At 39.2% G+C, this 24,461-nt stretch overlaps 1 protein-coding gene across 2 annotated transcripts in view; it reads left to right on the top strand.

Annotated features, from left to right (window-relative positions):
• Positions 1–17,890, top strand: part of LOC104587021 (gamma-secretase subunit APH1-like protein) — a 29,834-nt gene extending 11,944 nt beyond the window's left edge. Inside the window, exons 3-6 of one of the 2 annotated variants that reach the window (XM_088890756.1) lie at positions 1,145–1,230; positions 1,635–1,760; positions 3,056–3,114; positions 17,479–17,890. In XM_088890756.1, the coding sequence (XP_088746882.1) occupies positions 1,145–1,230; positions 1,635–1,760; positions 3,056–3,114; positions 17,479–17,610 (403 nt within the window). In that variant the 3' untranslated portion in view covers positions 17,611–17,890. Of the gene's footprint in view, positions 1–1,144; positions 1,231–1,634; positions 1,761–2,986; positions 3,115–17,478 lie in introns of both variants that reach the window. The other variant, XM_010244449.3, reaches the window with a different exon arrangement.
• The last annotated feature ends 6,571 nt before the right edge of the window (positions 17,891–24,461 follow it).

The raw sequence follows: 24,461 nt of genomic DNA on the forward strand, positions 1-24,461 counted from the left end.
TGTGGATAGTGTTTAAACTAACAACAGATCATCGAAAAAACAAGAGTTTCAACTTAGCAAGTGTTTGTTATATGTGCAAAGAGAACAAAGAATCAGTATTTCACTTGTTCTTCTCCTGTAGAATTGCTGGTTTTTGCAGAGGGGTGAATAGGGATCAGTTATTTCGTGTTGAATTGTAATTTTTGCTTCGTCCCTGAGGCTGCACCTTGTGCCTAGGGTTGGGATGAGTTATATGTTGTATCTATTTTGTACTTGTTGTCAAGCTTTTAATGTTTGATAAAGTTTCTTTTATCTATCAAAAAAAGGACCCTAATCAAAATTTTCATGGAAGGTAAAATAAAACACAACTGAACTGTATAGTAACAGTGCTTGTATGAAAGGGAGAGGGGAAGGGGAAGGGGAGGGAGAAGGAGAAGGAGAAGAACAAGTAACTTTTCATGAGAAACAACAGGGAGGGGAAAGGATGTAAAAACAATACAAGAATGCAAAAAAAAAAAAAAAAAAAAAAGTGACCCACCAAGGCTTTACATGGGCAATGTATTTTGACAATTTGACTGTACAAAAAACTCCATTTTTTTAATCAATACCATACAGAAAAACCTTTCCTGCACCTGATTTAATCAATCAGCTACAGAATTTAGTTCCCCAAGGATCCACCTAATATGGTAATTTATATGAGAAATTCTTAATTGCTCAATTACGAAGATAAAGCCATTTATAACCCATAAAGTTAATATTTTACTGATCCAAAATTCATTCTCAGATTCTGGGTTACCAAGAAGCATAAAAAACTGCTTTGTTTCACAGAAGTTTAAGAACTCCAAATCATATTTTTTCAAGATATATTTCTTAGTCAGGACATATGATGGAATGCTATGCATTCACCAGGCTTTAATGATATTAATGTTAATTAACACTAAAGATTTTAATATTAATAAAATACTTTATTTCTTTATGAGTCTTATGATATCTTTCTTCGAGTTGGAATATTGGCATCTGTTATTGGAATAACTTTTCCCCTTAGATGCCAATTTCAATGGAATGCTCCCTTTCTTTATGAATCTTTGTGAAATAACAGTTGAAGTTCCGCTGCGGATATTTATTACATTTTTCACACATTTGTTCTAGTGAATTTTTTCATCAGGAGGCTTGAAGATATATTGGACGCTTTTGCTGATAGGATGTCAAAACCTCGCCTCTTTCTGACAGACAAGATGCAAATTGCCCTTGGTAAGCTTTCCAGATACTTGTTTGGTTTTCTGCTATGGAATAATTTTTATTGGCTCTTTAATCCTAGAAGCTGCACCATGCATGGGGAAATTGGAAACAACCATATTCTGACTAGTAGATCTTCTGGTTGAAAACTTGAATAGTTCTAATTGGTTACTACCACATGTAAAATTATAGTTCAAATGATTGGATTTCTAGGATTAGCCAATCAGGTCTATCAAGTTATATTCCAAGGTCATACCAATTGGGTGGACCCTATGGTACATTTGACATGACTGGATTTATGGTAGGTTAGGATTTAGGAAAGGGTTGGGATTCTTGCTGTTGTTTTCGATACACAGACATATTAATTTCCTTAAATTAATATTATATATGATAGAGAAAGTTGTTTAAATGTTATGCAGCTGGTGGTTTGGGTCATGGTTTGGCCCATGCAGTCTTTTTTTGCCTTAGCCTCCTGACACCTGCATTTGGTCCAGCAACATTTTATGTTGATAAATGCCCGCAGATCCCTTTTTTTCTTATTTCTGGTGAGTCACCTCTTTTTTACCATTTCTGCAAATGATATTCAATGTTTTTAATTACTTGATAATTGATGTGCCTGGTAATTAATTTGTTGTGGATGTACCTGTGTATAGACACTGGGAAGAGTTATAACATTTAAGGAAGAAATCTAATGACTGTCACCGTTAGAGCATCATCCTAACTGTTAAGGACTGGTAACACAATCCTAGTCTATTCTGCCAATTCATTCTATTATTGAAACCGAGTACAACATGAGAATTTGTAATGTGTATATGCTTCTAAAATATGGGACTGTTTATATTGAAACTGAATTGAAGTATTTTCAGTATAATAAAACAGACTCAACATATTAAATCAATGGATCCAAGGACACTCCATGTCTTTCTGTTTGCCATTTAACATAAGTGAATCAAAAGTATTTTAATAATGATTGTGGTTATTCATATAAGAATGATTAATTTCATCTTTTGTCTTTTAAATAGTCAAAACAACGGATGTTGTTGTCATAGACTCGTAGGTATGGATTAATCAAATTGTTCAAGTATATTATTCTTGGATCTTGATCATTGATTAATACATTTTATGATTGAGCAATGATGTATAAATCTAAACTAGACCTTTTGCTTACTGTAAGTTGCTAATGGTCGTCTATTCTTCATAAGCTTGATGAAGATATGCAAGTTGGTGGTTGATCTGAAAGAATGAAAATAGATATTTAAGTTGTTGTGCACAAGATTGGTTTAAGGCTAGTGTTTTGTCATTCTAGTGGAGTTGCTAATGGTCGTCTATTCTTCATAAGCTTGATGAAGATATGCAAGTTGGTGGTTGATCCGAAAGAATGAAAATAGATATTTAAGTTGTTGTGCGTAAGATTAGTTTAAGGCTAGTGTTTTATCATTCTAGTGGCAGATTCATTTCACATAATGATTTTTTTTTTTATATCTATTTCACATAATGATTTAACCATCTACAAAAAAGGAAAACAAAATAAAAAGCGAAGTTTACTTTGATCTGCATCATGCTGCAAATTGTTAGGCAGACCATGATTATCCATATAAGATTGTGTGAGTACATTAGCTTTAGGTCATTGAACTAGGAAGAGTTATTCCATCATAAGTTCAATCAGTTCTTATATCCTTTAGTTATGAATTAAAACTGTTTTACACAGTTTCAAGATATCTTTGAATTTTGTATGAGTTTTGGTTTTACAGATTTGTCTTCTACTGAGCAGCTATAATTTCTCTCGGATTTGTTACAATCCACACTTACTCAATGGTCATAGCATTCAATGGATATGCAGAAGGGAAGAGAATAGACCAGATATTTGTTCCAGTGATCCATCTGGTTGCAGGAATGGTGGTAAGCATCTTGGACATAATTATAAATTGAGACCTTTTTTCATACTAGAACAGGGCAGTTAGAAAATTCACTTTTTCATTTACTGTTCTCCATTTTAGTCTGGCCTTTGTAATCTGATAGATCATCTAATAAAAAATAACCTTGTTAGAAAGAGACTTTATTTGTTATGAATGTTTTTTGTATAATTTCGTTTTTTAGTTGATGCTAATAATCTAAAGGGGGAAGGCTTTTAAATTTTTTAATTAACTCATTTTTTCTACAGAAGTAATAAAATTATGTTGTTACTATAGTTTTCAAGGCGCCAAGGTGAGGCTAGGTGACAAGGGGTGCCTTGTTGCCCCTTCCTTGTTGCCTAGTCGATGGATTTTTTTAAGTAAAAAACATATATCCTAGGGTAGTTCCCTAGGTTCCATAACCATATTTCCTTAAAAATTATCCATAATTTTCATAAGAAAAGTATAAACTTCATGTTAAAATATAGAAAATCAACATATTCATGAGAAGAAAAAGAAGAAAGAATAGAAAATTCATAAAAGGGGCTGAACCCTTATTTTTGTTATAGGAAAAGAAGAATAGAAAAGGTAGACGAAGAAGAAAATGTGTTGATTACACAAAATTTTAAGTTCTTTCTTATTGGTTCAGGTTTTGAGTCTTTGAGGGTTCAATACAGCATTTAGCTATGTTTGTGTTGATTAAACCCTAACAAATAAGTAAATAATAATGAGAAATTAGTATATAAACACATAAAATGAACGTTTTAGTTTAATAATGTCTATTTATAATTATAATCTCAAAAAGTAAAGAATATAAAAGTATTTTATAATACAATGTACAAAACTGCTTGGCAATTAGGTGAGTCAAGCCTCCAAGGGTCCCTTGTTTCCTAGTTATCGCCTTGACAACTATGGTTGTTACCAATAAAAAAGTACTTTTTTTAACTTTTATTAGAGGTATACGCGCATAGGGCTAGCATTGTAAATGCTATTTTTGATTTCCACAAATCTATAATACCACTTTAAAATATACTTAAAGTTCCATATTGGAGGTATACAATTGTTTTATATAATAATTAATAATCATTTATATTTTATATACTATTAATAATTTTTTACAATAAAAAATAACAATAGTTAATTTTAGATAGGTTTGTTTATCAAACTTAGGGATAGCAATATTCCCCATTTCCCCGATCCCCATGGGGATCCGCCCCGAATGGGGCGGGGATGGGGATATTTTCCCCTTGTGGGGACGGAGATGGGGAAATTTTCATCCCTGTTGGCTCTCCCTGTCCCGTGGGGACCCCAATCCCCGTCCCATGGGATCCCCGCTAATATATATGTATATATATGCATATGTTTATATATGTACACATACGTCTATATGTTAATATTTTTAAAAATATGATTTAATATGTTTGAATCTTTCTAATAGAATTGTAAATTTTAATTATTTTATTTTTATTTTTAAATAAAATAAAAAACAAAAACATAATGGTTGACATTATAAAGAATCATGGGGAGTTGGGATCCCCGTGGAGACGGGAATGGGGATAACTTTGCCCCCATTAGCGGTGATGGGGATTTTCGCAGGGACGGGGATGGTGAGCGGCTCCTCGTCCCCGCCCCACCCCATTGCCATTCCTAATCAAACTAATGAAACTGCCCAACCTGATTTCTAGTATTTCCAGTCGGCTTTGGTTCAACAATTTCCCAACCCTTCTGGGTTGGATCAATTTCGCTTTGGCCATTTGTAAACTGGCTAAGCTTGAATGACCTAACCATAGATATATATTAATATTTTATATTTTAAATATTTTTTTAATTTAGGAAAGTGGGAAAGTTCCAATATTTCTTAGGCTAAAATATTTTAAATCATAAATTTAATTTTTAAATTTATTTCTAAATAATGCCATTGTAATTTTTTAAATTTAAATTTTAAGTTTAAATCTTTTGAACCGACCGACCAAACCGAAAATTGACTCAAATCGATATAACTCGAGTGACCAACTCCCCAACTTGACCATGTCGATTTGCTTGGCCAAACAATCTACAACTGAACCGAACCAACCCATGAACAATAGTTTAATCTGCAATAATTATTAAAAAATTATAGCAAAAATACCAAATAAATTAAATTTAAAAAGCTAAATAACTGTATTTTAAACTCCAATAATTATTGAAAATTTTCTATTAAATAACAAAACAAAAATAGATTTATACATAATTATTGAAAATATATTTATCACAAAAAACAATAATAATTACTGAAATCCAATAAATATTAATTTTGGTATATATAAATATGTAATAAATATAGATTAAGTTTTTAAAATTCTTATTAATAAACATTAATTTTTTTCAAAGTTATTTTCTAGAATTATTAATTGGTATAAATGAAATTATTTATTTATTGAAATAATATCATTATTTAAATTTTAAAATATTAATTACTTGTTGAATTTAATAATCCATAAAATTATAGTACTATTAATACATAATTTTGTTATTTTAACTATTTAAAATCAAGTTATGTTAAATATTTCGTTGTTTAAAATAATTAGTAAATATTTAAAATCTTAATCTATTTATTATAATTGAAAGTTATTCAGAAACTATTTAAAATATATTATTAATTGATTTAAAATATTAATTTTAATATTTTGTTATTTAAGATATTTAGTTATTGAAATATTTAAATAATATTTCATTTTTTAGTGTTATATTTTTATTATTTGAATAACATTTAGATTGAATTATCCAGAAAATCATAATTTATATTGTTTGTACATAATTATGTGATGAGTTTTGTAAAAATATAATTATTAATAATATGAATATTATTAAATCGATTATATTTTTTTTTGTCTTTTTAATAAATATTTTAAAGTTATTGTATAATTGTGTTAGAATATTTAAATAATTCTTAAATTTTTTAATTCAAACTTCCTTAGATAGATGTAGATAAAAAGTGGGGGAGAAGATAAATAAGAATTAGAGATAATTTAGTAGAGAAACTCTCTACTAAATTAGAGATAACTTAGGAGAAAGTTGGGAATAGTGGGGGAGGTTGTTTAGGAGAAATTTTAGGATATTATATTATTTAGGGGAGAGAGAGAGAGAGTAGATTTCTCAAAAAATATTAGTTAGTAGATCCAAAATTGGCCATATTATTAACTAGGCTAATCAGGTCTGAGCTGGTAAGACTGTATTACAACCAACCTGGTAATACCATATAAATATGTGTATAGATATTGTATAATGTTATATGCCATATTATAAAATATACATTACCTTTTCTCAAAAAAAATATTATATACGCTATTATAAAACATATATAGGAAAAAGGTTTCCTAATTGGGTCAAGTAGGGAGCTTTCCTTCACAGCCTACACTATTCTGCCACATGGAGGGATGATGTGGCAGGTCTGAACCATCTATCAGGTCTGAGCTGGTAAGACTGTATTACAACCAACCTGGTAATACCATATAAATATGTGTATAGATATTGTATAATGTTATATGCCATATTATAAAATATACATTACCTTTTCTCAAAAAAAATATTATATACGCTATTATAAAACATATATAGGAAAAAGGTTTCCTAATTGGGTCAAGTAGGGAGCTTTCCTTCACAGCCTACACTATTCTGCCACATGGAGGGATGATGTGGCAGGTCTGAACCATCTATCCCATAGGGGCCCTCTAGATTGGTAAGGTGTTCAACCTCTAGTTGACATTAGCACTGCACTCCACATTGCATTGGTGGTTTTTGTAACTAATATTAACCACACAAAAGTTATAGTTTTGAATATAAAGCTTGTTATGAGAGAAGGGCTTATTTACTGACAAATGCTTTGGGGCTATAATTTGCCCCATGCCATGTTACATGGATACTTCAAAACGGTGCCTTACCAGTGTGGACACTAATACCTACACGAAACTTGGGGGGACTCTTGTCTTAGTCAGATCTGTAATATGTGGCTATAAGTAATTGAAATAGAATTAAATTTTGGACAGCTCACTGGTGGGGTGAGCACACCTGGCAATTCCTTATCCTAGAATTTTCAGCCTTTCTCAATCCCAAGATGTAACTATTTCTTCTTGTCTTCCTACTTCCCCCCTTGATACAAACTGGAACCTTAACCTTAGAAGACCTCTGAGAGACATGGAGATCGGTGAAATTGTTGATCTTTTGCATTGCCTTACAGAGGTTTACATTTCCCCTCTGTCTTTTGACCACCGCATCTGGAAACTTCACCCTGCCGGTTTGTTCTCTACAAAATCCTTCTTCAGGACTCTTATCTCAGGTGACCTCAGCTCAGGATTCTCCTTTAAAAAGATCTGGTGCCCCCTTATCCCTCCTGGATTCTCTTTTTTCACGTGGGAAGCGTATTTAAAGAGAATTGATACTTGTGATCTCATTCAGGAAAAAACATAGAGGCAGACTACATATTTCCCCTCATGCGTGTGTTCTTTGCCTCTGTGATGGTGAATCTGCTGATGATCTTCTCTTGTATTGTAAAGTAACAAAAAGAATATGGAGTCATTTTCTGGTTCTGGCAGGTTACAGTTGGGTTGCCCCTGAACATATCCTGGAGTTTTTGTGGCAGTGGCATGGCAAAAACTTGGTAGGAAGGCCAAAATTTATTGGATTATAGTAGCATATGCTGTAATGTGGGGAGTTTGGGAAGAAAGAAGCAACCACATCTTTGAAAACGAATCTAGATCCTTTGAAGGGTTTATATCTTATATTACCCACCTTTGTAACTTGTGGGCTGTCAACTCTGAGGTGTCTCGAGGTCTCTTTGTTAAGATCTGTACAGAAACGTGGAAAAAGTTTTACATTCTCCAAGGTACAAAGTATCAATACACCCCAATACACCAGAAAGGGTGTATGAGCACTTTGAAGTTTGAACCGTGTGCATGTCTTTTTTTAGGTGTTTTTTTTTCAAAAATAGGTCAGTGGGTCGGTCTTAGGCCTGCCTAACCCCTGAAAATAACCAAATTTTCAGAAGTCTTATTTAGAGTATTACCAGCCTGCCGATATGATACAATATGGGGCATATCCAAGGACTTAGCTCCCTCCTAGGGGTCCTATTTCTAGAATGGAAGGGGTGTTGAGACTAAATTTTGATGGAAGTGCCCTAGAAACGCAGGTGCAGCTGGTATTGGAGGAGTTTTAAAGGAGAGGAATGGCAGCATTTGTTGGGTTTTCAGTGGTCCAATTGGAACTGCTGGTTCATCTGAAGCTGAAGTTGAGCAGCTTTAACTGGGCTACAGATTGCAAGAGGTTTGGGCATTTCCACTCTGTCCATGGAAGGTGACAACACAATCACTTGGCCAGGTGAAATGGAGGGGGAACCCTGGAGGTTGGCTCACTACTTGGCCAAAGGCTAGAGACAGTTTGGCTACAATGACGCCCATCTTACTTGGAGCCCAATAGAGAGTTAAATTCTTTGGCAGATGCCTTAGCTTAATCTGGTGTCTTTAGGGAATCTTTGTTGTTAGAGAATATCAATCTATTCAAGGACCTCATCTAACAGCTTAAGCTTTTAGGTTGAATGGTTATCTGAGATGGTATCAAAGCCACTTTTGACCAAGTGGTCTAGTGTTCGATTGTCATTACTTCCATTATAATTAATTAAGTTTCAGCACAAGGTATGGGTGGGCCTGTACTTGTTCACACTTCAAGTCCAATGGGATTTCTTGTGAGGGGGTGTGTTAGAGAATATCAACCAATCAAAAAAAATATTGGCAGACTCACTGGCCAAACAAGGGGTGGGAAGAGTCCCACACTTTCACAGCAAAGACTATGAAGAGCTTCGCCGGAGACTGTTAACTTTGGCGACTAGCGACAAGTTTCAGTAAACTATATAACCTTAAGACTTACAGAGTGGTGATGGGAAGACGAAACGAAAAGGAGTTTCAGGTGGTGATTAGATGGAAGGCTGGTTTGGATATTGAAGTGAAGAGTGTGCTTGTTCACACTTCAAGTCCAATGGGATTTCTTGTGAGGGGGTGTGTTCGAGAATATCAACCAATCAAAAAAAATATTGGCAGACTCGCTGGCCAAACAAGGGGTGGGAAGAGTCCCACACTTTCACAGCAAAGACTATGGAGAGCTTCACCGGAGACTGTTAACTTCGGCGACTAGCGACAAGTTTCAGTAAACTATATAACCTTAAGACTTACAGAGTGGTGATGGGAAGAGGAAACGAAAAGGAGTTTCAGGTGGTGATTAGATGGAAGGCTGGTTTGGATATTGAAGTGAAGAGATTTCTTCTGGAAGGCGGAAAATCTAATGGTAAAAACCTGCTAAAGGTAAGAGAAGGTAGAAGGGCGACGTTAATTCTATAAAAATTGTCGATGGTAAAAACCTTTCACTGGTTGAAAGGTTTCATCGATGGAGTACTCCAGTCTATAAAAATTGTAGGGTGGAGGAATGTACTGGAAATGGAAAAGAAAAAATATGAAGTGGAACTCAGATGTAATAAGAAAGGATGGTTCATTACCATCATAGAATACTTCGGCGACCGGAAGCAAATGGTCTGCCTACCGGAAGGGAAGCAAACACAAGGCTGGTTGCTATTCGCAGTGGAGTTGCAGAATATGAACAAGAACAGAGCAGCAATATGGGTATCCCTGAGTCCTCATTTCAGGCCCTGAAGCAGAAAGCTTTCAGCTGCGGAAAGGCAGTAGCGTTTCCAAACAGGGGACTAAAAGTCTGGGTTGAGGCTGAAGAGGACGAATGGGAGAAGAAAATGGTGTTTACTACCGGTAAGGATGTACAAGATTGAAGGAAGCTGTTGAAAGTTGCAGCGACTAACTTGCAGCTAGATTCGGAGGTTACTTTGGAGCCATTTTCAAGCCAGAAGGCAATACTAAGTGTCGAAGATGGTGTTGACAGAGGATTCACAGCTTTCGAATGGGAAGAAGGGCTGGTTTATGTTCAGAAATGGAAGCCCTTGTGTAATGAGGTGGAGCCGTTCAGAGGGAGCTTCACGCTAAAAATGCTTGGACTCCCGTTCCATCTGTGGAACAGATCAATCCTAGAAAATATAGTAAAGGTGCTAGGTGGAGTGCTGGAAGAATGCAAAATGCAGGATCTTCGAGTGGAGGTGAGGATTAAAGGGGTGGAACCAGAATCGATCCCAAAGGTCTTTGAAGTTCTTGTTGATGAAGTCTGGTACAGGATATGGCTGGTTTCAGAGATGGTGGAACTTGGGGACGAAGCACCAAGGTTGAAGATGAAGGTGATGTGGCGGGTCGATCACACGTGGCAGACAGGTGTTGGGGGGACTGAAGGTAGAGCGGCAGAGGCCCAAGGAGAAAGCTGAAAAGGTGCAAATGAAAAACCAAGAGTCACGTAAGCCATTTAGAGAAAAGGATTTAAAAATTTTTGAAACTTCTCGAAGTTGGGGGCTCGGGCCTCTTTTGCTGAAGTGGTCAAGAAGAGGGCTGGACCATCTAACGAGTTAATTCAGGCCGGTGTATCTGAACCGGTAGGAGGTGGGGTTGGGTCAACCAAGGTTTTGGTCCTGGGGCCACGTGAGTGTTTAAGTGAGCACGTGGCCCAGGACAGGTTGGAGGGGACTACAGACGCTAAAACGCGTCTATTTTCTTCCTTTTTGAAGAGAACCTGCGATGGAGGCTCTGTTTCGACCAGGCAGAAAGAGAGAACAGTTGGGCCTCTGCAATGGGTCCCTAGATCAGTGCCTGATCTCTCAAGGGGAAGTGACTCAGCGAAAGATTGTCCAAATCCCAGATATGTAAAGGAGTGCGGTGAGGAAAAGGAGGGAGTCGACGAGGGCTGGGTAAACTGTCAACTGGAAGAACCAGATTTGGAAGAGGACTCGGATGACCAGTCCAGTATAGGCAGTACTGAGATAGACAAGCTATTAGAGGCTGATTTTGCAGCAACATTGAATCTTGGTACCTTGTTTTCAAAGATACAAGGGAAGGATATGAATCGGAACGGCTTCTACACCAGGAGAACAATGTTGGGGATGAAGATTATGATCTGTCTTTAGAAGTTCCTGTACCAAAGCTTAATAACAGGCAGGAGTTTAGTAAGGAAGTGCCTACGACTCCTCTGAAGCAAAGCAGAAACGCAGCAGCGAGGGACAAACAGGTGGGTGCAGAGAGGGACCACTGTATAACGAAAGAGACAGGAAGGTTAACACCTCAGACCCGAGCCATGGAGTTAGCTGACAATCACACATTCTTTCAGGATCCGAGTGCTTCCAATTCCAGCTTCCATATTCCTTTTCAGCCAAACCCAGGTAACAGTGTCCATTCAGTTTTTGGTACTAATGGGTGCTCTGTGTCTTGTGTGCCAGATTGCTTTCCCATTTCAGAGGCTGCAGCTTGTGTAGGAGGAGTGGTAGGTGATAGTTGCAAAGGTAGAGAGGAGATAGAGAGGGAAGTAGAAAAAGAGAGGTGGAAGTAAATAGTAGCAACAGGTTTCTAGGAGACAGTGAGAACATGATATTTGAGGTGGAGGAGAATAAATATCCGAAGGAAGGGGTAGAAGAGACTCGGATAGCGAACAGCCAGGAGGAAGAAGGCAGAGGTGGGGACTTTGGCCAGGAAGATAAAGCTAGAAAATCAGACAAAAAAGAGCTGGCAAGTAAGGACTCTGTGACAGCATTCATACAAAAACTGGGGTGTAAACCGAAAGATCCAAATGAGCTGAAAGGATTCCTACAAAAAAAGAGAGAAGAAGTCAAGGCTGATAGGAGGAAAATGAGTGAGGTTAGAAGCAAGGTGAAGGAAGTGGCAGGAGACAAAGGCACTAGAGCTAGAGGGGTTAGGAGGAGAGGAAGCAAGTGAGGGTCATAGGTGCGAGGATAAGAAAAGAATAATGAGGATTATTAGTTGGAATGTGAGGGGACTGGGTAGTGCAAGGAAGAGAGCAGTAATAAAAGAGGCCATTAGGAAAATGGATCCCGATGTGGTACTGTTACAGGTAACTAAAAGAGCAGAATTTGAAATCAAATGGGCAAGGAGTGTGTGGAGTAGGGGATTGGTTGGGCGGTTCTACCTTCATGGGGATTAGCAGGGGGTGTGGTGACATTGTGGAAGAATGAGGTAGTGGAAGGTTTAGAGGAATTGATAGGACAATTTATAGTTTCCTTGAAATTTAAGCAAGTGGAAGACGGATTTGAGTGGGTATTGGCCAATGTGTACAAGCCAAATGATTACAGAGAAAGAAGAATACTATGGGAAGAGCTGGTAGACATAAGGGGTCTGTGGGATGGACCATGGTGCTTAGGAGGTGACTTCAATGTAATAAGATTTCTGGCAGAAACTAACAGTCCTAGGCAGAGGAGCACCACAAGTATGAGGAGGTTTAACCAATCCATTGAGGCCTTTGAATTAAAAGAAATCCCATTGTCACAAAGGTGTTATACATGGTCCAATCTCCAAACCAACCCAATTTGCTCTAAGCTGGACGGATTCTTATTTTTTAATGCTCTGGAACAACATTGGGGGAATCTGAACTCTAGAGCACTCCCGAGGGTGACCTCTGATCATAGGCCTATTGTACTTTGTAAGGAGGTGCGAAATGCGGGTCCAACTCCATTTAGATTTGAGAGCATGTGGTTAGAGCACCCAGGGTTCATTAAGAAGGTTGAAGAGTGGTGGTTAGAGAGCAATCCAGCAGTGGTGTGGTATGGGATGAGGTTTCACAAAAAGCTCTAATATCTGAAAGGGAGAATCAAGGAATGGAATCTACTGGAATTTGGGAGATTGGAGGAAAGGAAACAGAATGTGATCACATAGATTGAGGACTTGGATAGTAAAGAAGGGAGAGGAGGCCTAATTGTAGAGGATAAGGAACAAAGATGGAGATTGCGGAAACAGTTAGAGGATTATGTTCTTCAGGAGGAAATAAGTTGGAGGCAGAAGTCAAGATGCAGGTGGCTAGAAGAGGGGGATGGGAACACTAAGTTTTTCATGCTTTGGCAAGTGGCAGGAGGAAAATTTTTATTACTAGATTGGAGATTGAAGGGGAAACAGTTACAAGTCAGAGAGAAATTGCGGAAGCATTTGCAGGTCATTTTGGGCATATATTTAGAAGGCCACTGAATAATAGGGTATGGCTGAAAGGTTTGGATTGGCTAACATTGAAGAGAGAAGCTGGAAGGTTTGGATTGGCTAACATTGAAGAGAGAAGATAGGGAGTGGTTGGAAAAGAAATTGGAGTTGGAAGAGATAAAAGAGGCAGTCATCTCAATGGCTAGACCAAAGGCACTGGGCCCAGATGGTTTTACGATGGCGTTTTACTAGGATTGTTGGGAGATACTAAAGGAGGACATATTGTTGGTATTCAATGAATTCCATACCAGAGGAGTGATTAACCCTGATCTAAATTCCATTTTCATTGCTTTAGTACCCAAGAAAAGTGATGCAAGCCATCCAAAGGACTACAGGTCGATCAGTCTAGTTAATAGCCTCTATAAGATCATCACTAAGGTGCTGTCAATTAGAATCAGGAAGGTGCTACCAACTATCATATCAAACAATCAAGGAGCTTTTGTGAAGGGGAGGCAAATAACAGATCACATACTTGTAGCAAATGAGAGTCTTGAGGATTATAAGAGATCCAGGCGAAGAGGTGTGGTCTGCAAACTAGATCTGGAAAGGGCTTATGATTTGGTTGATTGGTCTTTCTTATTGGAGGTGATGATTAACTTTGGGTTTGGAGACATCTGGTGCAAATGGGTGATGGGTTGCATTAGGGATTGTCAATATTCCATTTTGGTGAACGAGACAGTGGTGGACTATTTCCCATCTTTGAGGGGGATTAGACAAGGAGACCCCCTATCCCCCTTCTTGTTTACATTGGTTGCTGAAGTGTTGGGGGGATTGATATCCAAAGCAGATTTTAGGGAGCCAATAAGAGGGTGGAGAGTTGGAAGAGATAATGTACCACTTACACACCTACAATTTGCAGATGACATGATTCTGTTTTGTGAAGGAGGGGATATCATTTGGATAAAAATTTTGAAGCTCATTATACAACTCTTTGAGTAAATGTCAAATCTTAGGGTGAACTTTGAGGAAAGTTGTATAGTTGGAGTCAATATGGGGGAAGGGGAGATTGGTGAGTATGCAGACATTTTGGGATGTGTAGTTTCTAACTGGCCATTAAATTACCTGGGCTTACCTTTGGGGGATAATCCTCAGAGAGGTGAGTTTTGGGCCCCTATTGTGGAGAGATTTGAAAAGAGACTTGCTAACTGGAAGAGAAACTATTTGTCTCTTGGAGGGAGAATCACCTTAGTCAGGTCTACTCTGTCTAACCTTCCTGTATATTTTTTTGGCAGTCTTTAGGATCTCGGTTAAGGTGGCCAGTAGGTTGGAAAAACTAACGAGGGATTTTCTATGGGGAGCCGGGGGAGGAGAAGAGGGATCATAGGGTCAAGTGGGTGGTGGTCTATAGAGGTAAAAAGGAGGGAGGGTTGGGAATTGGAAACATTAGGACTAGGAATCTAGCATTATCAGGGAAATGGTTATGGAGATTCTCATTGGAGAAAGAAAGGTTGTGTGTTAAGGTAGTGGGAAATATACATGGGCTAGCAGATAATGGATGGGATTCAGGAATACTAGCAAGGACTACAAGAGCTTCCCCTTGGAAAGCTATTCTAGCCATCTTGCCTTTGTTCTCTCCATGGATTAGGTATGACTTGCACTGTGGTAACCTCATCAAATTTTGGGAACATGTTTGGGTTGGGGATTCGTCTTTGAAAGATCAATTTCCAGGCCTCTTTGCTATTTCTACCCTAAAAAATGAACCAGTCTCCTCCTTTCTTGTTCCTTCCAATTCACCTTTTGGGTTTAGTTGGAATTTAAGTCTGAGAAGAGATGTTAGGGACACAGAGGTTGCCTGTACTATAGCCTTACTATCTATCCTTGAAGGGGTATTCATTGAGCCTTCTAAAAAGATAGCAGATTTTGGACATCACTCTCTCGGGTTCCTACACCTGTGCCTCCTTTTTCAAAGCACCGTTACCCTCTCATCTTGCTGGTTCATCTTTCCCTGTTAAAGAAGTGTGGTGTTGACCTATACCTCCAAAGGTTGGGAGTTTTTGTTGGGAAGCCTTCCTGGGAAGAGTTAATACAAGGGATCTACTCCAAAGGAAAAGACCCAGCAGCTGCTTGTCTGCTCACTGGTGTTCTCTGTAAGTCCAATGGTGAGTCTAGATACCATTTACTAATATCTTGTCAGTTTGTTAAAGCTATTTGGGTATGGTTTACTTCTCTATTTGGATGCAGGTGGATCCCCCCTTTGAATGTACCAAGTTTTTTTTCCTCCATGCCTAATTGGCCAACTAAAAGGGCTAAGATCATGTGGAGGTGTGGTAGAGCTGCAGTTTGTTGGACAATGTGGGAGGAGAGGAATTCAAGAATTTTCTCAAATAAAGAGATAAGTGTGGAAGAAATCATGGAGATCATCCACATTAGGATGGTACATTGGTTGAGAACATTGGAATTGTTTAAAGTGTTCTCAGTTGATGAGTTGTTAAGGAACTGGAAGGAGATTGCAGATTCAGGCTTAAGTAGAAAGATTTTAAAAGCTTGCTGGACTCCTCCACCTCATGGGTTTACCAAACTGAATTTTGATGGCAGCAGCATAGGCAACCCAGGGCCTTCCGGAATAGGGGGAGTGATGAGGGATGAAACAGGGAATTTGTTAGCCATGTACTCTAGGCCGATTGGGGTGGTAGACTCATTGAGGGCTGAGATTTTAGGAGAGGGATACAAAGGGTTAAGGAAATGAATATCAAAAAGGTGCTTATAGAAGGTGATTTTGAAACTGTGGTGAATTGGCTAAAAGAGGACAGTTCTATGATTTGGGAATACAACAATGAAAAGAGGAAGTTTAAGTGGCTAACCAAGGACATGGAAATTCAGTGTACATGGATAAAGAGAAGTGCAAATGCATTGGCTGATGGTCTAGCTAGGCAAGGGGTAAACAGAGACACCTTATTTTGGGCTGTTTTGTAATCATTGCATGGTCAGGGTGTTTCTTGGGTAGGTGGGTGTTGAGACTTTTTAGCTCCCTTCCTTTGTAATTCAGACTTTATATATCATTAATAAAATTTCACTGTTATTGATTACAAAAAAACCTATTCAAGGACCTCATCTAACAGCTTAAGCTTTTAGGTTGAATGGTTCTCTGAGATTTGTATATTGACAGTTATTTGCCTAAGTAACTCTTGAGATCCTTTGTGTGAGCCTTGATGCTGATGTACATCTTCTCATCTACCAGTTTATCTCTTAAAATAAACCTCATACTATTAGGGAAATTTTTGGACATGAATGGTGAATTTGTAATATTTGATAATTGGGCAATGTTAAATGCACCTCATTCACAGGTGCTGTTGGCATTATCCCTACTTCTCTGTTGATAGAAACACCATTATTTATTGATACACTAGCCATTAACATGGGGGGTATTTCTGTAATTTCCATTCATATTTTTGCCCCTCACCAATCATCCCACCTGTGTTTAGAAACTAAAAAGCCCGACACTAATGGTGGGTTATAGAAAACTCGGAAGGGTTAGATGAAGACGAGGAAGCATTTAAAGTTCCCACAAACCCCTCTATTGAGTATTAGAATTAAGTAATATAAAGGGTATTTTCTGCCCACAAAGTGTGGATAATGTTTAATTAACACCACCCGAAAGTGGGAATTTTAGCTTTTCCTTGATCAATTTAGTATTAATCAATCTTTAATTGCTTATTGTTGTTTTCCCATGAATGGATTGGAGGCCAGCAAGACAAACATTTGTGGCCTTTTGGGCCTCGAACCAAACTCATTCTTTGAATGAAGGGTGGGGAGATGATCATGGGGACTCGTTTTGAGCTCCACTAATTGATTATTGTTACTTTTTTCAAGGAACTTCACTGCACAACATAACTAGCAAACCAATTAGGATAACATCAGATTGGGTCTTCCAACTGCACATTGTACCGGAATTTTTAATTGCCTCTGTGCCCTTTCTTCTTCTAGAACTAGTAACTACAGTGATGCTTTAGAACTGGATTGATATTTTTGCTGTTGTTAGACAGGAACTACAGATGAAATTAAGATAGCTATTCCTCCAGCTGTTTATTAATTAAACAAATATAGGATAACATGTTAAACTGTCTCTCATAGTAACACGAAAAGGAGAGCAAATAGGTTTTTGATATTCATCCTTTCAATTGCAGAATTTTTGCTTCTGTCCGTCTATCTCCTATGAGCTCTCAGCGTTATGACTTAAAATAAATTATTACTGCTTTTACCACTAAAAAAAAAAAGGAAAATGTTGCAATTACTCTTACTGACTTGAGCTTCTTCTATCTCAGACACTGATTAATCTCGCTTCTGGGGGTTGTATCATTGGAATTCCTCTCCTTTATTTCTTGGCAGTCTTGACATTATTGTATTGCGGTAAGCTGGTTTGGAGAAGACTCACAGAAAGTCGAAGCAGACAGTGATTCATAATGGACATTAAAATCCTATAATTTCATCTTAGATCTTTCTCACTTTTCTTGTGCATTTGTATCAAGGTACCAGTGAGATAACATTTGGGGACTAACAGTAACAGATCATATATAAATGGCTTCCTTCACAGAAATATTTTGTACATGCTGTTTCTCTCAGTTTAGAAATTCACGTGTCTCAATAGTAATCATTTGTTGCCTGTCTTGGGCCCGGCCCATTATTATTACATAATATTTTGTGCAAATAAACAATATGTGACACAGGTTTATTCCAGCTGTGCTATTCTCCTTTCTCTCTCTCTTTATATATATATATATATATATATATATATATATAATTGTGAATAGCTCCTATGGCTTAACTCCCACTTTCTCTCATTAAATTCTATATTTAACATATTTTTATATCATTAAATTCCACTAATTAAATCTCACCTGATTTTTGTGTTAAATAGTAATCCTTACATTCTATTTTCAAAATGCAATAGTACCTCCCCTATCGAATGCTTTAGCATTATATCTAATAAAACAATTTATAAGGCAAATATAACCTTACCAGTTACAAAATCAATGTTGGGATTATGTTTAATGGATTAATACTTCTCTCTTTTTGGTCAATTGAATGTTGGAATAGTTACGGATTGGTTTTGATTGTAATATTACCATTTAAACTGATATGATAGTGAGTGGATGGGTTTTTTGAAAAATAAATTTATTTAAAATAAATAATTAATTAAAATATAAATAATATTTTAAATATATTTTGATATATAAATAATATCATTATATATATATAATCGGGGTCAGGGCGGGGTGGGAACCTTATTCCATGGTTTTCAAAACCGGACTAGACTGGAAAAACCGATAACCGGTCAGCCCCCCAAGTCTAGTTTTACTAAAAACTGGAAATTTCTAAAAACCGTTGAAAAGATTAGAAAACCGTTGACCCAGGCGGTTGGATCGTTAAACCGTTCGACCTGGGCAGCGGTTTGCTGGTTAATCTTTTTCTTTTTAATGTTTTAAATGAAAAAAAAAAAACTTCTATATCCCCCAACCCAGTTTGAATGTTTATTCCTTTAACTTTAGGGTTAGAACCCATTTTCGTTCTAACCCTTCTTGAGTTCTCTCCTCTCAACCCTCACACCCTGTCGACCACCTGCGGTGACCAGTACCCTCGGCGTCCAACAGCGACACATCAACCAACGACGATCGGTGATGGTGAGTACTTGCAGCAGCGACCAGTACTTGTAGGTAGTAGTAAGAGTTGTGGCAACCAGAACTTGCAGTGGTGGTTGACTTGCAGCGGCGGACGGCAAGCTTGCGACGGATGTCCGACAAGTTTGCAGTGGCATTCGGCACTCGACATTGGGCATTGGCAACCAAACCCACTGTCTGCGAGGCAGCAATTACAGGCTTGTAGCGGCAACTTGCCTGCGACCAAGCTCTTCCCTTTGGCGGCGAGCCCACTGTCTTTAAATCCTATTCTAACTTTTTTTCTCCTTATTTATGTTGACAGTATCATGAAGACAAGACTCAAATAAAGGATGCAATGAAGTTGGGAAAAGTATCTTGCTTTTGTTTCTTCTTTTTCTATTTCCTTTTTTTCATTCTTTATTTTTCACTTCAGTTCAGAATATGTTCAATTACCACAGATGTCTGATGGTGAATTATTTTTTCAGATTAATATGGCTTCAACATGGACACTTGAAGATTTCAATCTGCTATTGCTGAGGATGTTGGTTCCCCACCAATATCAGATCAGATGTCAACTTAAAGGTGATTTTTTCTCTAATTGTTAGTTTACGTATTTTAATTTTGTTGGCGATTTTTAACTTTTGCACTTAAAAAAAACAACATAATTTGTTGAAATATAATCCAGCTTGTTATATCCATTATGAGAAATCAATGAGTAAAAACTGAAAAAGAGATCAATGAGTAACGAATATGAGAAATCTTGGCAAAAGGAAAAGAACAATAATCAAAACCCTTTTGTTCCTTCCATAAAATTTGATTTTTTTTTTTGCAATTTTCTGTTTTTTCTATATTTTTTAATTCTTTTGTGTTTTTTCTATATTTTTTAGAATTTTTCAATATTTTATTTTTCAAATTTCTATGTGTTTGATACTGTATTATTTTTTATTTTGATAGTTTTATTTTCTGTTTTTTATTTACTTTTATGCTATTTTTTATTATTTATAAATATTATTTATTTATGACATCATGGGTCAAACTGTTCGACTCGGATGATTGAATCGCTTAACCAGAAACTGGTCCCCTGACCGGTTCTATTTCCGGTTCGTTTTTAAAAACCATGCCTTATTCCCCATCCTCGATCTCGGTCGGTGATCCCTATTAATCCACGTCCCTGTCCCCACCTCGCTAAAGCAATCCTCATCCCCAACAGAAAAGTCGGGTACCCATCGGGGATGGGAAAAATTGTCATCCCTAAAGTAAATCGTTTTGTTTGATTTTTGGCAAGTAAATGACACATATGGCTATGAGATATAAGCTATGGAGTCTGGTAAGAAAGTTAAAGGTGCAGGAACGGCACACTACAATGTAGATAAGGAAGCTAGCCATACGCTAGTCACAAGCTATATTAAAGCTTTAATCGTCGATGATGAGTCATTTTTGTAAAACTTGTAATAAAGGCTTAGTTTAGAAAGGGTATAAATAGAAATATGTATGGTATAAATACATACAAAATAATACAAAATACATGGTTTTACACTCCACATATTTGCATTTGTACTCCTTCCAACCCGAGACAAGAACAAATACAAATATGTATAGTGCAAATGCATACAAAATAATATAAAACACAAGGTTTTGCACTCTATATATTTGTATTTGTACTCCTTCCAAACTGAGCCAAAGGAACAAACATCCTTTCATCGGTTCATACTTCACCTTCTCACTTTTAGATCTCTTACAAAACTCATTGTGTCCTCATATAATTTCACTTCCACTACTTCACCCATTTGACTAATATAACTTGAAGCTAAATCATAACAAATCGGGGCTCCCTCAGTCCCACATGAATAGGAAATAAGTGGGCTTGAACAGAATGGAATAAAATTGAAGAGAGAGAACTCCATTTGATTAAGAACCACATTGCTGTCCACATCTCCTTCCCTCAACATGATCTGCAGCTTGTCATCTATCGGTCCTTACAACCCCAAAAGGGAAGAGTTTCTCTTCAAACTATTGAATGTGGTGAGTCCCTTATCAAGGTCTATCAACTAAAACCCATTTCAGAGCTCCTAAATCAATCTCTTCTTGTGCAACTTCTCATCAATTATGGGTAACAAAGTAGAAACCTTAGAAATCGATGACCTTTCATTATTATGAAAAGAAAAAGGGATAAATCTCATCCCACCTCTTTAACCTAAAAACTATTAATAACTGATGTCGCGCGATCCGGTCACTCCTACTTGGCACTCACGTGGCTCCTGGAAGGTACCTGAGATGAGGAAGAAGAAGAATCCCCGGGGAGTTTACCCGGTGGGGACACTCCGATGCTTAAGTTAGTACTATGTAGGAGAAGCAAGAAGGAGACGAAGGCTAAGAGTGCAGATAGCGCATCTTCATTTGGCGTCGTCTGTGGGAAACGCTTTAAAAAGCCTTTCTCTAAACTTTCACATCTTTTTACTCTCCAAAAACTCAACGCTCATGGCTTCCTCTAGCAACATCAGACGAAGCACGGAGATGAATAACTCCATGGAACAGCCCCAGCTCCCTACTGTCTGTATCGGACAATTCACCGTGCCCCTCTCAGTGGACGGGATCCCCAGTTTGAACGTGCCTCTTGCAGGGGCACCCGTCGTTGCTCCATTCCCTACCACAGTCGGAACAACCTTCACTGAACCCTCGGTTGTGCCTCCAGCGGCCAGCCCGAACCAGCTGGAAGATTTGGTGCAGTGCATGCGGGCCATGCAGACTCAAATGCAACAGTTTCAGCAGTTTCAGATCTATCAACAACACGTGCTGCACCAGGTCTCTCAGTACCAGTATCAGCAGCAATTTCCCCAGCTGCCGCAACCTCAGCTTCAGCAATCGCAACTCCCTCCTACACCCAACCTCACAGCAGGCTAGGTCCCATCGTCAAGAGGAGCACCTTTCCCGCCAAGGAAAGGCCCCCCGGAACCCTCCAAGGAGCCAGGCCTCCTCCTGTAGCAGACAGGAAAGGCCGGCCACTCCGGCCTCGCCACGGGAGGTCAGGTCGGAAGGACCCCAGCTCGCCAAGCCCACATCATCTCAGCCCTCCAAGCCCAATACCCCATTCTTAGAGAACCGGTTCGAGATCCTGGCCGCAGGCTCCAAGTAGGAGCCCTCTGTCCGTAGCCATCTGAAGGGATGAGAGATCCATTGTATGGATGCCCAAATCTTGCGGAATAAGGTGGGCGAATTTCAAAAATTTCTCTCCCTTTCAACTGGGAATCGAATTCCCTATTTAGAAAATCATATTTTCAAGGATCAATCTTGAACCATAAACTGAATCAGATCTAAACCAAAAGGAGTAGGAGAGAGATACCTGATACAGAGAAATATTATCTTTCAATGAAGGTGTTCACGCCCAAGGAAGGATCCAAAGACTGCTCCCACTGAAGATGGCGCAGTGTAGGATGGAGCAGAATCAGCAGTGTTCTTCTCCAAGAACTCTGTCCTTCGCAAGAAACAACAGGATGGCACGTGAGCACAGCTTCCTATAAATCCTTTTAGAAAGAACTGATGTCAAGATCGAATCTTGGCTTCTCCCACAACTGGAGATCGAACTGGCAAACTGGGCGGCAAGAACAAGGAGGCGGCAAGAAAGAATTCTGCAGGGTTGCTTAATTCTTCCTTCTGTGATTTCAGCTCTGAAGAGGATGTGAGTCCACTACCCTAGTTGGGTAGCCAACCCCGTCCTAGTGAAGAAGGCCAACGGCAAGTGGCGCATGTGCGTCGATTACACCGACCTAAACCGGGCCTGTACAAAAGACTGCTTCCCGCTCCCCAGAATTGATCGCTTAGTGGACGCGACCTCAGGGCACGAGTTGCTAAGTTTCTTGGATGCCTATTCGGGCTATAACCAAATCAGGATGGACCCGGCGGATGAAGAAAGACTGCCTTCGTCACGGAGTTCGGTCTATACTGTTACAAGGTTATGCCCTTCGGGTTGAAAAACACAGGGGCAACCTTTCAAAGGCTTGTAAATAAGTTGTTTGTGCCACTAATTGGCAGAAAAGTAGAATGCTATGTAGACGATATGGTCGTCAAAACTCAATTCTCACATGAATTAATACAAGATCTGCATTCTGTTTTTGAAATTTTGTGTAAGTTTAATATGAGACTGAACCCAAATAAGTGTGTATTCGGTGTGACCTCGGGCAAGTTCCTAGGATACATCGTTAACCGGCGCGGCATTGAGGCCAACTCGGACAAAATTAAGGCCATCTTAGATATGGGACCACCCCGGAAGTTGAAGGAGGTTCAGAGGTTGAATGGCCGCATAGCCGCCCTGAGCTGCTTCATGTCCAAATCGGCGGACTGTTGCCTGCCGTTCTTTAAGGCAATCAAAAGCAAAGGGTTCGAATGGACCCAAGACTGTCAGGTCGCGTTTGACGAGCTCAAGAAATACCTCGCTAGTGTGCCGATCTTAACCCGGCCCGAGGAGGGTGATATTTTGGAACTGTACCTCTCAGCGAGCGATGAAGTGGTCAGTTCGGTACTAATAAAAGAAGTAGATCGGGTTCAGCGACCCATCTATTATGTTAGTAAAGTATTGCAGGGAACAAAGACGAGATACCCAGAGATAGAAAAGCTAGCTTACGCACTGGTAATTGCATCCCGAAAGCTCCGCCCGTACTTCTAGGCTCACACTATTATCGTTCTCATCGACAAGCCTCTGAGGCAAGTCTTACTTAAGCCCGAGGTCTCTGGTCGGTTGACGAAGTGGGCCGTTGAGCTCAGCGAGTACGACCTCCAGTACAAGCCGCGAACTGCCATCAAGGCCCAAGCCTTAGCAGATTTCATAGCCGAATGCACATTCAGCTCCGAAGTCCCCAAGCCGGTTGAGCACGAGACTCCCAGCTCGGGTGAGCCCGAAACTCCTAGGTTGATCGAGTCCGAACCCCGTGAGGTAGCAGCCAGTGTGGCGTCTCTCCTAGTTCAGCCAACCGCAAGCTAGGAAGAGGAGCCCTGGATCCTTCACGTAGATGGCTCCTCGAACCAACAGGACAGTAAAGCCGGAATAGTTTTGCACGGCCCAAGTGGCACGAAACTGGAGTACGCGTTACGCTTCGAGTTCGCAGCGTCTAACAATGAAGCGGAGTACGAGGCATTGATAGCTGGACTAGCCCTAGCCAGAGAAGTAAAAGTAAAGCACATCGTTATCTGTAGCGACTTCTAGCTCATGGTCAACCAGGTCACTGGCGAGTACGAAGCTCGTGAGCCAACCATGATAGCTTACTTAGCCAAAGTCAGAGAAGCCCTGCTCAACTTCCAGTCACACTTTGTTAGGCAAATCCCAAGGTCGGAGAACACTGAGGCCGATGCCCTATCCAGATTAGCCAGCGCCAGCGACATCACCATGAGAATCGTGTACATAGAAGACTTGCCTCGGCCTAGCATTCTCGGGGGGGCAGAGGAGGTCTTTCTCGTCGTTCAAGCAGAGCTGAGCTGGATTGACCCGCTCGCAAGCTTCTTGCTACACAGGACCCTCCCTGCAGATCGCAATGCAGCCTGAAGGGTGCAGCGCCAGGCAGCCAAATATGTCATGATAGATGAACGGCTATACCGGAAATCTTACACGCTCCCCTATCTGCGTTGCTTGCGGCCTACCGAAGCCGAGCTCGTACTCCGCG

The sequence above is a fragment of the Nelumbo nucifera genome, chromosome 1 (genome assembly GCF_055504915.1).
Source record: "Nelumbo nucifera cultivar China Antique chromosome 1, China Antique-T2T, whole genome shotgun sequence".
NCBI lineage: Eukaryota > Viridiplantae > Streptophyta > Magnoliopsida > Proteales > Nelumbonaceae > Nelumbo > Nelumbo nucifera.